Source organism: Petaurus breviceps, unplaced genomic scaffold, assembly GCF_028583685.1.
Source record: "Petaurus breviceps papuanus isolate PSGF00001 unplaced genomic scaffold, PetGlider_PUasm1.0 90994, whole genome shotgun sequence".
Lineage (NCBI taxonomy): Eukaryota > Metazoa > Chordata > Mammalia > Diprotodontia > Petauridae > Petaurus > Petaurus breviceps.
In genome coordinates, this window is record NW_027187393.1 from 7,454,912 (window position 1) to 7,471,480 (window position 16,569).

At 37.6% G+C, this 16,569-nt stretch overlaps 1 protein-coding gene across 2 annotated transcripts in view; it reads left to right on the top strand.

Moving 5' to 3' along the window:
* Window positions 1–16,569, top strand: part of PHF20 (PHD finger protein 20) — a 112,319-nt gene that overhangs the window by 52,165 nt on the left and 43,585 nt on the right. For both annotated transcript variants that reach the window (XM_069077503.1, XM_069077504.1), the window contains one exon: window positions 10,831–11,106. In XM_069077503.1, the coding sequence (XP_068933604.1) occupies window positions 10,831–11,106 (276 nt within the window). The remainder of the gene's footprint in view (window positions 1–10,830; window positions 11,107–16,569) is intronic.

Below are 16,569 nucleotides of genomic sequence, written 5' to 3' on the forward strand. Positions count from 1 at the left end.
AAAAGTTTAATTTCAGATATTGAGAATAATGTAACTTTTCAGTGGAATTTTATGTTATATGAAATCTATTTTTTAAAAAATCCAAAGTTTGAAAGCTATTTTGTTGTAACAAGTTTTAAAGGACTTAGACTTCTTGCACTTAATACATTTTTTAGGCTTTTATAGATGCTATATAACTTGTATAAATGTGGTGGTTTCATCATAACTGCTTGAAAAGATTGATTTATCCCCATTGTTCATTATGTCTAGTCCCGTGAGGTGCAGTAGATTTGGAATCAGAGGAGGGGTTTGAAACTTGTCTGTCTTTGCTGCTTACTCCCATTGTAACATTGGGTGTGTTTTTGTTTTTTTTAACTTTTAGGACTCAGTTCCTTAGCTCTAAATTAGAGAGGGCTGGTTTAGATGTTAAATTAATCAGTAAGCATTTAATAAGCACTTTACTATGTTCCAGGTACTAAATGAGACTGGGAATACAAATACAAAGGTGAGACAGTCAATCCCTTGTGTTATGTGGCTTATCTTCTGTTGGGGGATGCAACATGTTCAGAGAATATAAATACATGATATGTGCAAAATAAATAAAAGTGATGGGTGAGGTAAATCAATGTGTCTCACAACTGGGGTAGTCAGAAAAGGACTCTTTAAGAGGTAGCAATTGAGCTAAGCCTTGCAGGAAGCTTCTAGAGGTAGCATGTAGGAGGTAGGACCTACCAGAAGTGCAGTGCAGCCTGTGCAAGGCATGGAACCTGGACAGAGACTATTTAGTATGGGGGACAATAACTAGGCCAGTTTGGCTGGAGCATAGCGTATGTAAGGGGGAGTAATGTATAGTCAATCTGGAGTGATAGGCTAGAGATTGTGAAGGGGCTTAAATGCCCAAAAGAAGAGCTTACCTTTCATCTTAGAACCCATGGGGAACCATGGAAGCTTTTTGAGCAACGGGGTGACAGCAAAGGTTTGACCTCTGCTTTAGCAATGTCAATTTGATAGGTATATGGAGGATGGAGTAGAAAGCAAAGAAATTGGATGCAAGGAGGTCAGAGTGGTAGACTATTGCAGCAGTCTGGGTGAAGAAAGCTTGAACAAGGTTGATTGTCCTACAGTTGGAGAGGATGTAGATTTGAGAGATATCATGTTGGTAGAATTCCGTAAAACTTGGCCACTGGATATAGGTGGTAAAAGTGAAAAGTTGAGAAAAAGAAAAAAAAACAACTTAAAAAAAAAAACCCCAACAACAACAAGAAAAATAAAGAAAGTAAAAAACAAACAACCCCCAAATCAGTGTGCTTCAATCTACATTCAGATTCCATCAGTTCTCTTTCTGTGGGTGGATGGCATTTTTCATCATAGGTTCTTCAGAATTATCTTAGCTCTTTGTATTGCTGAGAATAGGCAAGTCATTCACAGTTGATTATTGTACAAATATTACTGTTACTGTGTACAGTGTTCTCCTGGTTATGCTGTCTTCACTTTTCTTCAGTTCGTGTACATCTTTCTAGGTTTTTCTAAAGGTTTTCTGCTCATCATTTCTTACAGCACAATAATATCTCGTCACAATCACATACCACAACTTGTTCAGCCATTTCCTAATTGATAGGCATCCCCTCAATTTCTAATTCTTTTCGCCACAAAAAGCTGCTATAAATATTTTTGTATAAATAGGTACCTTTCTTTAATCTCTTTGGGATATAGACCTGGTAGTGGTATTGCTCAATCAAAGGAAATGCACAGATTTATAGTCATTTGGGCATAGTTCCAAATTGCTCTCCAGAATGGTTGTATCAATTCACAATGCCACGAGCAGGAGTACCTGGCTTTTCTTTTAGGGAATTAGTCTTATTAGGGAACATACATTTTCTAGACAAAAAAAAATGACTACAGGATGGAATGTGGTCCGTGTCAGCCAAGAGGTACATTCTTTCAGTTGGTCCTCAGTGATGCTGGTGGGATGGTATCTCATTTTACAGATGAGGGAAATGGAGGCCTAGTGAGGTGAAATGACTTGCTCGGAGTCACAAAGTTAGGAGGTGATAGTGTCTGGATGAGAATGTAGCTCTCCTGACTCTAATTGCAGTGGTTTTCTTCTTCTGCCCCTTGTGCTATTCTTAGAAGATTGAGAACCTATGTTATATTAGTAAATTTCTTGTCAATATAAATGCAACTTGTAAGATATTTTAAGTCAACACTTTTTCAACAAGAGCTTGTGCACTTCAGTCATTGTAATGTTCAATATTGCTCCTGCTGCCGTGACCTCCCCTCCATCCCCCAAATGGAACAAAACTTCATTCCCTGTTAACTTCTTGGACCGTGTTCTATCCTTGAGCAATTTCAGAATTTTCTGGTAACTTCCTTATTGCTTTTCTAGGTAGGCAGCTAGTTCCAAGTGACTTTGTTCAATTAAGTTTGAGGAGCATCATGACATCCTAAAGAATGAGAGAATTTGGAACTTTGTTGTCCTCATTAATGTGACAAAGCAAGATACCTGTCTGTCTGTGCAATAGTAGCTCTCTCATTGAAATTCCTTTATACAGGATGTTCCAAAAGTTATAGTATATTTTTAAGCTTTAACAACTTTGTATTTTCACATATATGCAGCTAAGAGTTTTCAATTTTTTTTATTTGCATTGATTGATTGCATTTTTTTCCTATAATAATTTATCTTTAAGGAAAACAAAAGTTTGTCTGCTTCAATCTAAAATGCTGTGTCCTGAAATAGCTTCATTGTAGCAGTAATGGAAATTTTTTTTCCTGATGGGCTTATCCACCATTGCATTAGGCTACTCAGTCTCATTTGATACTTGGTTTTAGCAGCCCTTCTTTCATTTCCTGTTTGTCCCAGGAATGCTATATACATAGTAAGTAGTTATTTCTCTGTGTGTAGTACTTTTTCAAAAAACTAACCTCAAGGCTGAATTGACTTTTTTGTAAAAATTAAATTTATTTATTTTTAGTTTTCAACATTGACTTTTATAAGATTTTGAGTCCTAAACTTTACCCCTTTCCTCCCCTCCCTGCTCCCCAAGGCAGCATTCAATCTGATATAGGCTATGCATGTATCATATTAAACATATTTGCATATTAGTCATGTTGTGAAAGAAGAATCAGAACAAAAAGGAAAAACCACGAGAAAGAAAAAACAGAAAAGAGAGACAGTAGTGTGCTTTGATCTGCATTCAGACTTCATAGTTCTTTCTCAGGATATGGATGACATTCTCCATCATGAGTCTTTTGGAATTGTCTTAGATCATTGCATTGCTGAGAAGAGCTAAGTCTGTCAAAGTTGATCATCACACAGTGTTACTATTACTATGTACAATGTTCTCCTGGTTCTGCTCATTTCACTCAGCATCAGTTCATGTAAGTCTTTCCAGTTTTTTTCTGAAGGCATCCTGCCCATCATTTCTTATGGAATAGTAGTGTTCCATTACATTCATGTACTACAACTTGTTCAAAGACTCAATTGTCTTGTCTTTGCTGTGTTAAATTTGAATTGAAGATGTTCAATTCAACAAACATAAGTGACTAATATGTCCAGAATGCTATGGTACATGGCAAAAATAAACAAGACATTCTCTTTGACTCATTGAGCTTTTCATGGGAGGGAAGATACATCCTTAAGAAATACAAGGCATATTGTGATGCATCCTTAAGAAATACAAAATTTTATGAGAGTTGAGGGAACAGATTTTTTTTTTCTTGGACTAATAGAAGAGACAGCTTTTGAAAGCTGAAGGAAATATTGCATATTGTGCCTTATTTTTAAGTTGTAACTTATTTTGTGACAATTTGACATCCCAAACTAGTGAACAGTGATTAGTATAGAACGGTTATTTAATAAAAAGATTCAATAGTATTATCAAATATTTTAACATAATATTATTGCAGTGATATCTACAGTGTCTTTGTGAACCCAGCCATCCTGATTTTGGTAAAATCTCTTTTTGCAGCTTGGTGGCCATCTGATTTTCTCCAGTTTTATGAAGAAACCAGACTGGAAAGGCAGTATAGTATTTTAGAATAGAGCATTGAACTGGTAGTCGGGGGACATGAGGTTTAGTTACTGCCTGTGCCCCTAACTGTGACATCTCAGTCACCTGTCTTACAAACATGGAATATATCCCCCAGTTCTTAGATACCATGTGGTTTCTACAACCAGCACTTCAGTTAAATTACATACCAGATGATCTCTATAAAGTTTTTTTTAGCTTTCAGATGTTATGATTTCTATTTGTTACTATTTTCATTCTCTATCTAGCTCTGTCCAGGCCAATCCTATATTATCACTTTACCTAGCTCTAGTTTTGGCCTTTATCTTCCTTACTTTATCTCACATATGCTCTCTTAAGAGCCCCACTTAAGTTTCTCTTCCTTCCTTGTCCTTGCACCAAGTACTCCATAATACTGTTTTAAAAAAATTATTTTTTCAAATGAAAATCTCTCTTGCCTCCTCCTTTCTCCCCAATTTGGAAAACAAAAGCCAAATTCTTTTTATGTAAAGTAAACAAATTCCTGCATATTGTGTGTGTGTGTGTGTGTGTGTGTGTGTGTGTGTGTGTGTGTGTGAGAGAGACACCTTACTTTCAGGAGGATGGTATCCTATTTCATCATAAGTCCTCTGGAATTTAAGGAAAAAATACTTAAAAATTATAACTGAGGCCATTAATCCATGGATTAATATTGCGTAGTCTAGACAATGTTGGTTTCTACCGTTATAATTCTCTTTTTTGTGTGTGTTTTTACTTTATTCCCTCTTGGTTCTCCTTCCCGTTTGACAGCACCTTTTTAAGCTTTTACTAGCTTATCATATATATAACACTCCCCTAAATGTTGTTCCTTAGGTTTTGTCCTCTCCCCTTATACCATTATATTATTAACTTGGTGACCTCATGAGCTCCCATGTGTTTATGGAGTAAAGTCTGTGGTTCTTTTTGTTTTTGTTTTTTTTGCTTTTTAGAGGGGGAAAGGTTTTTTGGAGGGGGGAGGGTAGGGCAATTGGGGTTAAGTGACTTGCCAAAAGTTATGCAGCTATTTTTTTGTGTTAAGTGCCTAAGGCTGGATTTGAGCTCAGGTCCTCCAGATTCCAGGGCCAGTGCTCTATTCACTGTGCCACCTAGCTGCCCCTGTAAAGTATGTTTTAATTATTTTGCATAGTTTAAAAATTTTTTATGCACTACTATATGGTCGGGTTTTATAAAGGTGCTGTGCACAGCTGAGAAGTGTTCTTCTCTGTTCTCATTCAGTAATTAGATCTCTCTCATAACTAACTTTTCTAAAATTCTGTTCACATCCTTTCTTGTTAATCTTTTTCTTAGATTTATATAGGTCTGAAATGGGTACATTGATGTGCTCCTCTATTACAGTTTTACTGGCCATTTTTCTTTATAATTAGATCAAATTTTTGTATACATATTTAGATATTGTTCCTATATATTTATATTAAATATTGATATTGTTTATATTTTTAAGCATAACTTATTTTTCCTCTTTTTATTTTTAAACTGATTTTTTATTCTTGCATTGTCTTAAGATCATTTCCACCCTTTTTTTGAGTTTACATGAGATATAATAGATTTTTTTTACAAATCTCTTATTTTAAAGGAGGTACTTTGTAACCTTTTTTTGGTGTATTTTCATAGGTAATTATTTTTTCAATTAACCTTCTTTATAATCTACCTCTCCCAGTACTTGTGACCTTCACAACCCCAATTGAGTAAGTTAAGAAATAAAAAAACTAAGTCCCTCAAAGCTCTATATTTTGGCAAAACAAATTTCACAATTGCTGTGTCTGAAAAGTATGCCTCTCTTTGCATTGTATCTTTGTCAACTCTCTTGTTAGGACAAGATTGGCATGTTTCTTCTTCATTCTTTTGAATTTAGTTTATCATTTCATTGATCAGAGTTCTGAAATCTTTCAAAGTTGTTTTTCTTTACAGTGTTATCATTATATATTGTTTTCCCAATGCTGTTTACTTCACTCTGTGTCAGTTATTGAAGTCTTTTCAGTTTCTTCTGAAGCTGTATGTTTCATCATTTTTATGGCACAGTAATATTCTGTTATGTTCATGTATCGCAATTTGTTTAGCCATTCACCAATGGGAGAATGGCTTTAGTTTCCAGTTTTTGCCTACCACAAAAACTACTGCTATAAATATACTAACTAGTCAGTATATTAGTATATTAGGGTTCTTTTCCTTATTCTTTTATTTTTGGGGAGAAGCCAATAGTGGTATAGCTGGGATAAAGAGTAGATGGTTTCTTAACACATTGATTTTTGGCTGTCTCCCCAAGTGATGGATATCTATTTTGTTTTCAGTTCTTTGTTGCTATAAAAGTATTGTGAATATTTTGGTGTGTATGGGATAATTTTGTCTCTCTTTATCCTTCTTGAGACATATACCCAATAGTGAGATCTTGGGATTGAAGAGTTAGTACATTTTGGTCTGTGAGCAGTACCATCTTAAAAATTGTCGGGGAGTGGGTGGGGGGGAGCTAGGTGGCACAATGCTCTCGCACTGTCACTGGAGTCAGGAGGACCTAAGTTCAAATCCGGCCTTAGACACGTAATATGCTTATTAGCTGTGTGACCTTGGGCAAGTCACTTAACTCCAATTACCTTGCTTTTCCTCAACACACAGACACACACACACGCACACAGACACACACACAAAATCATCCTTGTGTATGAGAGGTGGGTACTTTCTGGCAGGAGAGCCCAAGGAAGCATTACCCTGGATCCCTAGGTCAGTCACTGCTTTCTCCATCGGCAGTGCCTTTTTGTTTTGCTTATGGGTTGTGTCTCTGGCTCTTTCAGTTTAAGATATTATAAAGTGTTAACTGTCATGGCTGCTTATTTTCAGAGGCTGAGCCATACCCAGTTTTTAGTTAGTTTAGAAGAGCCAGTTCTGCCTTTTTATTTATCCACAATTTTTTGCTTTTTGTGGGAAGTATTGAATCATTCAACAACATTCATTAAGTGCATGCTATGTGCCCAACACTGCTCCTAGGAAGTGATACGAAGACATAAATAGCTATCCTGTCATGAAAAAGGCTGCTCTTCTGTGTGGAAACATGTGCATGTTCAAGTAAATACAAAAGAAATATAAATGTAATATGTTTGGGGAGGATACTAACAACTGAAATCATCAGGAAATGCATTCCAAAGGAGAATATTTCTTGAAGGAGTCCAGGGGTTCTAAGAATCAGAGGTGAGAAGGGGCACAGCCTAAGGCCTGGAAACAGGAGATGGAATGTGGTGAAAGGACAATAGTACATAGGCCCATGTGGCTGCAGTGAAGAGTGTGTTGAGGTGACTGATGAGGACTCAGCCTGGCAAGATAGCCTGTTCTTCAAATATCAGCCAGCTATGTCACAAGTATGTGTGTATGTCCTTGGACCTGGAAACTAGAGTGTACTGCCATTTATTTAATAATGCAGTCAAGTAGCCCTATGCCCTCAATTTAAGCATTCCCATGACTTGAATAATTAGTCATAACACAGTGTCACCGTCCCTATGTTCCGTCCTTACATACCGTGTTTCCCCGAAAATAAGCCCTCCCCTTACTGTGTAAGATTCCTCTAAAATAAGCCCTATTGAGATTGCTACTGTAGTGAAGGTGATCCCCTGCACTACACGCTACATTACAGTACCCTCTGTATGCACCGTTCTCTCTTCCCCCCCCCCCGGGTGAAAAGCACACCGTGCTCTGAGCTGCATCCAATCAGCTGCAGCAGTGAGCACGTCATCCTGTTCTTCCCCAGTGATTTGCTTGCTGGTACATTTATTTGTTCACATTTACCTGTTTATTAAAATTGCTGTCAATGTTCATTAAAATAAGCCCTCCCCTGAAAATAAGCCCTCTGGTGGTTTCTGTCCAAAAAAAATAAGACGGTGTCTTATTATTGGGGAAACACGGTAGTATTAGGATACTGTTTCCAGAACCAAAAAGAGAGAAAGTCTTGTGTTCTTCTTCCCATACAACACTCTCTTGAAGCATACTGGGGGGATGGTTTTACTATAATGTTTATTTTTGTTCTCTATACAGTCTTTTCTGTTTACTTTTTGTTAGATTTTTTTCCCCAAGGAAATATTGTATTTAAACCCTTTAATTTTTACTGGAAAGCAGTAATGTAAAAGACAGATTTTCCCAATAATTCTACTTTTCCTTGTGATCTTAAAACTTTTTTGAAGGAGACTTAATCTCAGATTTTCTTTGTTTTTGTTACTGTTATTTGCTTTGACCAGACCATAAAGGAATAGCCCATCCCCAGAGTTTATTTATTTTAGCAGCAGTTACTGCTGGCAAGATATAGTGTAAATAAAAGGTTTGTTATGCCTTAAGCAAAATGAAATTATTCCTTTCCTTCTCCTTGTTTTCCTTCTTTATACTAATTTGTGTGTTTTTTAAGCATTTTACAGATTGGTTTGGCTCTTGTTCTGTGCCTGGCATTGAACATGTTTGGAGCCTCCCATTTTCCCTTGTGAAAGTGAACTAAAACAGTTTGAATATCACAAAATTGTTCTTTTAGTGTATTTATTGTTGTGGTGTATATTGGGACTCAATATAAATGATATTGAGTTTCTCTGTGATCTTGGGTGTCATTCTCAGTTTGAACATTACAAGAGTGTTCTCTGTCTTTTAATGTATTTATTGTTGTATGTGTTGGGACTGCTTAATAAGTAGTATTGAGAGCAGTTTCTCTGTGACCTTGGGTCTCACTCCTATCCTGTTCAGGTCATCAACAAATAATACTGAGTCACAGCTCTGAGTTCTGAGAGCCCTGTGGCTCTGCTATAACTTCTGCTGTGTGTAACTTTGCTCTTATCCTTAAAACTAATCAATTTGTTACTAGATGAATATTCCAAGCTGAGTTTTTTCCTTTGGAAAAGTGCTTATTTGTTCTGCCTTTCCCCAGTCATCTCAGTATTTGATTTGGAGTGAATTGCTCTTTAGTTGCTAATTTTGTCCTGGGGAGAAAGATGGAAAGCAATTTTTAGGTATTCTTTTCTTAGGTTTTGTCTTTTAAACAAACCCCTAATGTGCTATGATAACTATTTAAACAAAAACTTTTATCTTTAAATTATAATTATACTGTTCACATGTAAAAGTTATTCAAAAGAAAGATTTAAATGGAGAACTTTTTATTTTAGTGAACTTGTTTTTAGAAAAGAAAGTACAGGGAATTGCCAGAAACTTAATTGAATTCACTGTTAAAAAAAAAAAAAAGAGGAAATCTTTTCATTTAGGGAAGAGAGTATGAGTTGAGGGAGTGAGTGTATATGTGCATATGTGTATGTGTAGAGGGAAGAGGGGCAGCTCAGTGGCACAGTGGATAGAGAACTGGGCCTAGAGTTGGGAAGACCTGACTTCAGTTCCAGGCTCAGAGGCTTACTAGCTGTGTGACCCTGGGTAAGTCGCTTAACCTCTGTTTGCCTAAGTTTCCTCAGCTGTAAAATAGGAATAATGAAGCTCAAATGAGATAATATTTGCAAAGTGCCTAGTATAGTGCCTTGCACATAGTAGGTGCTATACCTATCCCTCTGAATCCTCTCAGATTGTTAGTAAAAAGACAGTTTTGTGTATTTGCCAAGATAATTTGTCTAGTACATTTAACATGTATAAGATGCTTCCTCTTCTTTGAAAGATTATGTATAAAATAAAATTCTTAAATTTTATGAATTCATAGAATTTCATATTTCTTATCATAAATTCATAGTCTTGCATTTACATTTTTGAAAGTCATTTTATTCATATCTGTTTGGTGAAACATTTTTGCTATTTTTTAAAGGATTTTATTTGAGATTGTGTCTCTCCATTTAATATCATTTGCTTTCTTTCTTTCTTTTTGGAAGGCAATTGGCGTTAAGTGACTTGCCCAGAGTCACATGGCTAGTAATTGTGTCAAGTGTCTGAGGCCAGATTTGAACTCAGGTTTTCCTGACTCCAGGGCCAGTGCTCTATTCACTGCACCACCTAGCCACCCCATTTTTGCTATTTCTTTTTCTTCTTTTAGCCTTTGTGGCCATTTGGAGGGCAATTGGGGTTAAATAACTTGCCCAAGGTTACAGGGCTAGTTTTTTGTGTGGGTGTTAAGTGTCTAAGGCCTGAACCGAACTCTGGTCCTCCTGACTCTGGGGCTGGTGCTTTACTCACTGCGCCACCTAGCCACCCCCTTTGCTATTTCTTAATGTTAGTTTAGTAATGCCAGATCATTTCGCTTTAGTTTCACATTAATACAGAAATAGTAGCTCCCCATCATTTGCTTCCAATGAAGTGTTCATTGTCTGCATTCTATCATGTTTCCTAATTCATATGAATCAGATTGCTTATTTTTCCTATTTCACATATAGTTCTACAATCTTAGAAATTCAGTTTTCTAAGAAACTTAAGCTTTCCTTTAGTAGAGATCTTTTTGTTCTTAGATTGCAAGCATTTTCTTTTAATTACTCAGCAAAAGTGCTGCTTAGTCCATCCATCCCACCCCAGAGTCTGAGTGAGGGTAACTCCTGGCCTAGAACATTATTGAGAAATAGATATACGTTCAGCTTCCTTTACTACTTCCATTCTTATAGCCCCCCCCCTTTTTTTTTTAACTCTGGCCTCTAGTCCTTCATTACTGGGCTGACACTTACCCATCCCTCTTCCCCCCCATGGTTACATCTGGCTGAAGGGCTCCCTTGGAAGTGCAGGCTGATCTGTGTTTCACAGTTATGCATACCTAGTGTTGTGCATCAGATGGTGTTTTTTTGCATGTTCTTTTGTGTTTTGACTGTCAGATGCCAGCTAATAAATATAGGATAAGCAACATGAATCTTTGTTTTTATTCCTACAGTAACAAATACTTTTAAGAGAGATGAATTTGTTACTTCAAAAGCTCCTACTGTCGACCTAGACCACAAGTTTAGGTGCACGTTCATGGACTGTTTAAAATTCTTCCGAAAAGCTAAACTCCTGCACTATCACATGAAATATTTCCATGGAGTGGAGAAGACCCCAGAACCTGAGGAGAATTCATTGAAGAGGCATGTCCAAACAAGAGGTTCTTTAGCCTCAGAAAAGTCCAGTCAAGATGGGCTAACAAGAAAGCGGATCACCTCTAGTTCCTTGCGTAAGTATCTGGGTGCCATATTGGTTAATGGAGGGTTCTTGTTACCTAGTTCTTATTGACCCTTTTTATTTGTGGTGGTAGAAGTGGAAAGCATGCATTGAGATCTTCTGCCTATTTCTCTTATTGATTACTAGTGCAATGACAACAAAATTAGAACAGCCAGCTAGCAGACTGTGGCCTGTTGAAAGCATTGCCTTTGGAAGCAAGAGAACAGAGTTCTGTTCTGTTCTCTACTTGCTGTTTGGGGCTCTCTCAGTTAACACATCTGTAAAATGGACATCCTATCTGACCTACTTGAATGGGACTGAAATCCTGCATGATCTCCAGTTCTGGGATCTGGTTTAGACAATTTAGTCAACTAAATTATTTAAATAAATAATTTTAAAAGCCTTATTTTAAATTTAAATTTAAAAAAATTTTTAAAGCTTTCTGTGACCTTTACTTTGCTTCTTCCACAAATATATGAAATTTTTCATTGAGAAATCCCCTGTCAACCTTATATTAAACCTTTCGGCAGACTGTGTGTTTCCCAGGCTAGTACAGTGCCTAACATACATGTGCTTAGTCAATTAGGTGTATTTTTGTTTGTTGAAAATCCCTCCTGAAGCATTACTTACATGATGCTATAAACTCTTTGTTGAAAAGAGTGTCTTCTCTGTTTCCTTCATCTTTCAGATGCTGTAAGGACTGTTAGGATGAGGAATGATATGGCAGTGATCTCAGTCCTGCTCAGATTTCATATGTAGTTTTACTAAGGTGTCTTAGTTGGGCTTTTTTATTTCACTGGAATTGCTGAAGACAAATTATCTGACAATATTGCTTTATTTGAAATGAGTTACCAGCTAGTCTGGAAAGTTCTCCAGTCAATATATATATTTACATTTTAGCATAGAACACTCAGTTGTGGTTTCCTGCCAGTCTGTGTAAGTTCACAGAACTTTCTGAAATAGCCCAGGCAGTATCCCCTGGGGGAAAGATCTTGTAAGCTTGCTGGGGCTGCCCTTTCTCAGCTGCTTTTCCTTGGCCTTATCCTTTTCCTCTTCCCACTGCTTTTCTCTTGTTTACTTTCCCTCCTCTAATCTCCATCCTTTGAGTCAGGTCAAATCAACCTCTACAACTGTTGCTGGGATTTTGTGGTCCTAATAGAATTTCTAAACACTTTATCTTGGACATATAAGCATTTCCAATAGTGTTTAGCTTGGTAGCATTTTCTGACGTTTTGGTTTAATGTTACTTAAATGTGATTAAAGATGTCCTTAGATTTATTTGTTTTCTGTCATTATTGTAAGTGATAAATTCAGTTAGAAATAAGTACATATTGCTTAGTTTAAAAAAAAAAGATCATTTGCTGAGTGATATTGCTTGCTTTTTTGAAGGGAAGAGTAGCAGTTCATTCCCATTTTGTTAGTTGAACCATCAGTTTTATACTGTATTCAGCACAGGTACAGTTGCATAGTGGTTAGAGGACTTGACTTTGCAATCAGGAAGAACTGGGTTCAGGGTCCTGCTTCTGACATGTAATAGTTGTAAGATTATGTTTGAGTTACTTAAACTCTCCCTCCCCTGTGTAATTCTTTAAGACTATAAATGACTAACCATATGCTCATTTTCATTGGTGGACTGGGAGGGAATTTTCTTCATTGGTGAAATCACAAATGTGGAGACTCCTCCCCCACCTTTTCAAAACAGAAATATACTACATAGAAATACATATTAAATGACAAAATTGTAGAGCCCTTTCCACTCCTTTCTTTTCCTCCCTGGAGTTCCTTTCCTCTTGTGTAAAATGAAGTGGCTCTTTGGGTTTTTTTTCCTTCAACTCTTTATTGTATGTAATTGACAAGAGTTCCACAGTTGTTAGTGTTCCAATTACTTCACATTTGTATTGCATTTGTTATCTATGTACATACATGTTGTTTTGCACTAGCAGAATGTAAACTCCTGTGAATCAAGGCAATATAAATTATTTAATTTTTATGTTTGCATCTCTACTACCTTGTTTGTAGCAGCAAGCACCCCAGCGTCCCCAGGGTGGCTGCCAACACAGGTTCTGAGATCTGCTTTGCTAAAGGAAAGCAACTCAAAATGGGTTAACAGCTTACTTGAATCAGTCAAACATATATTGTTTACCTAGTTCAGGGGAAAAAGGTCAGCACCCCAAATTTCAGAGTATACAGATTTTATAAGCATAAGTTACAAGAACATTTCAACAGACAGGCCTCCCAGCTGTCCAACCATTACATCCATACCAAATCACAGTTTCCAGAGATGGGGGCATCAACATCTGGGTTTTTCAAAGCTGGGGGGGCTCTCAACAATGGCTTCCCAGAGTCTCATCTGATCAAATCACACAACACTTCTCAAAGTGAGCCCCTGCTCTTTGTTTTTAAAGTTCTTTTTAGCTCGGTTCTCTTTCTCCTACTTAAGCCTATGCCAGATCTAAATGTGGATCATCAGTGAATACATATCTTGTTGATGAAAGACACTATGGGCTTGTATGTGAGAAGATATCTTAGGTGCTTATGTAAAGCTCCATAGCCTGCTAGCTTTTCCTAGGGAATTTAAAACCTTAGACGTTGAAGTAAGGTGAATCTGGCAACTTAGTGAAAGAAAGAATTTAAAGGGAATAGGAGATAGCATGTTTTAGGTAAAAGAAGGAGGGCTTGAAAAGCTTCCAACCTCATGAATAGGCCATTTTTTTGGGGGGGGAAATCAGAAAAATTCAGAAATGAATAACAAAGGCAGCTTATTCTCCTCCCCCCTCTCCCCTTCTGAATATGATGCCTTTTATTCTCTTGGGTTCAGGTAGGAAGGAAGGAAGTCAGTCTGGGTCAGGTTAGAGGACCAAGACTGGTTCTAGACTTCATTTGCTGGAGGCAATGACAATTAAATCTTCCTTAGAGTAGGTGGGCAAATAAAAAAAAAATCCCACCTGTAGTGACTTTTAAACTCCATGTGCCGTGGATCTGCTCCTGGAACAGACCTTAAAAGTCATAGAAGCCAGCTCCCTCCTTTTAAAGATGAGGAAACTAAGATCCAGAGAAATTGGCATTTGCCCAAGGTCACAAAGGTCATTAATGGCAGAGAGGGTTTGCAAACTAAAGTCCTCTGATGCTAAAACCAGTTCTTTCTCTACTGTTGATTGAAGGGGGAACAGTGTGAAGCCCACCCAAGAGGCAATAATACAAAACCAGCAGCATGCTGAATAAACTCCAGAGGATGATATTGCATCCCACCACAATATTTGGCATCGTGACAAGCAACAAGGACCGTTCTTATGGGTAGTGTGGTGTGTGGAGAGGCAGTAGTGCTGTACTGGTAATATTCTAAACCTCTGAAATCACAAACTGAGAGTAGGTTATCCTTCTTTCTTTTCCCTGGATCAGAAAGCTTTACTTTGGAAGAATGAGGTCCAAGAGACCTGTGCCTCCCAGAAGAGAGTTCATGCTCAGAATTCTCTGGGCCATGGTTTTTAAGGAGTAATTGTCCTGTTAGCATTGCTGCTTAGGGGCCTATGAGGAAATGTCTCACTGTGTAGAGTAGGATAACAAACAACAAAAAACCCTACCTCATTAGACCAACAGGCACAGTTTGCAGTTTCTTTAGGCTGGGAGCACTTACTATAGTCTATTCTTTTCTTATGGATAGGAGAGGGTGAAATATCTCTCTACCTTTGCATAGCTTGCTTTCCTCCCTTTGGAAAGTATAGTCAAGAACAGTTTATGTATTACAAACCTTTCTCTACCTCTGAAAGAGAGAATACAAATTAGCTGCTTGTTAAATATTTGAGAGTAGTGATCATATATACTCTGAATCCTCTTGAGAAGAGAATGTGAGAGTGGGGCATGGTAGGTGTCTTCAAGTAACTGAAGAGTTGTCCTTGGGATGATGGAGCAGATTGGTTTTGTGTAATCCTAGAGATTATAGGCAGGTAAAAGTTATAGGGGGGTGGCGAGGTGTCGCAGTGAATAAGAGCACTGGCCTTGGCGTCGGGAGACCCAGGATCGGGTTCCGGCCTCAGATAGTTGGCACCCACACAAAATAACTGGCTGTGTAACATTGAGCAAGTTACTTAACCCCAATTGCTTAAAAAAAAAAAGTTATAGGGAGGTAGAGTTTAGCTCAATATGAGGAAGACTTTCTAACAGTGGAGGGGGTTGGTTTGTGGTACAGTATTTCTTCTGTCACTTGAGGTAGCCAGTCCTCTGATGGCAGAGGCAGGGCTGTCATTGTAGGTACTTCATAAATGTTTGTCAAATTGAATTGGTTTAAAGGAATTCATTTATTTATTGGTCAACTTTCAGATTCTATGATTCTCCGACAGTAAAAGTACTTGTTTGTTAAGTTTTATATTACACTTTGGTCTCCTAACCTGAATTTCACTGATTGTAGAAAGACTGGTCCTCTTACCCACTGTGATTGTGGAGGGTTCTAGCACACACCACTCTTGGCTTCAGGACGGGCTGTACTTTTTACCTTAATCTAATTTGAAAAAATCCATTGTGGCCTATGACCTGTGTTATTTTTTAGTGTGTACATAAATAAATATATTTCTTTTCCTTTTCGAAAAGATTTCATTTTAGAGGTGTGGACTGTATTCAGACCAGTGATGTGTATGTATATTTATAAAATGATTACCCCGTTTGTTTTGTATGTATCTAAATAGCTAACAGCTTTCCCTGGAGTTTATTAAGCCTTGCCTTTACTGGGCTGTCTCTGTACTATCTCATGTTACTTTGTTTAAACAAAGGAGAATTTAATTTGAAACTATTAAAACATTGCATACAGTTTACATCCCATCCCAAAGAAATCTAAAGATTATATAGTTTCTTTAATTATGAAGGAATATAAAATATTAAATAATACTTGAAATAAGCAGACTAGGAGCTGGGGCTTAGATGCCTTTGTTTTATATGGAGAATTTTGTTGTAGTGATCTCTTTCCTGATGGAACACAGAACATGTCCTCTGTTTACCACATTGAGCTGTATTGTATTACCAAACTCTTCCAGAAAAAAAAAAAGCTTTAAAACCAAGATATACTTTATTTTGTTTCCTTGGACAAGGGGGTCAGTTCTGGGGCATCATGCCAAGTGGGGCACACTGGGCCTCTGGACTTCCCCTGGTTGGGGTACAGCCTGATCTCTCCCATTCCCGCTCAGGTGGAGAACAGAGATCTTTGCAGCCTGGAAGGAAAGGAGAGATCAGCAGCCAAGTGGAAGCAACACCTCCATTTCATGTAAGTTCACACCTCATTGGTAGGATAATGACAAATCGGAAGAATCATAGAATCTCAGAGTTGGAAGGGGAGGGAAGGGACCTCCAAGATCATAATAGGCAAGCCTACTTATTTTGCAGAGGAGATCCAGCAAGGGGAAATCACTTGCCAAGTGAAGGTCACATGGGAAGCTAGTGTCTGAGATAAAGCTAGAACTCAGGTTTCCTGGCTCCTGGCTTTTCATTC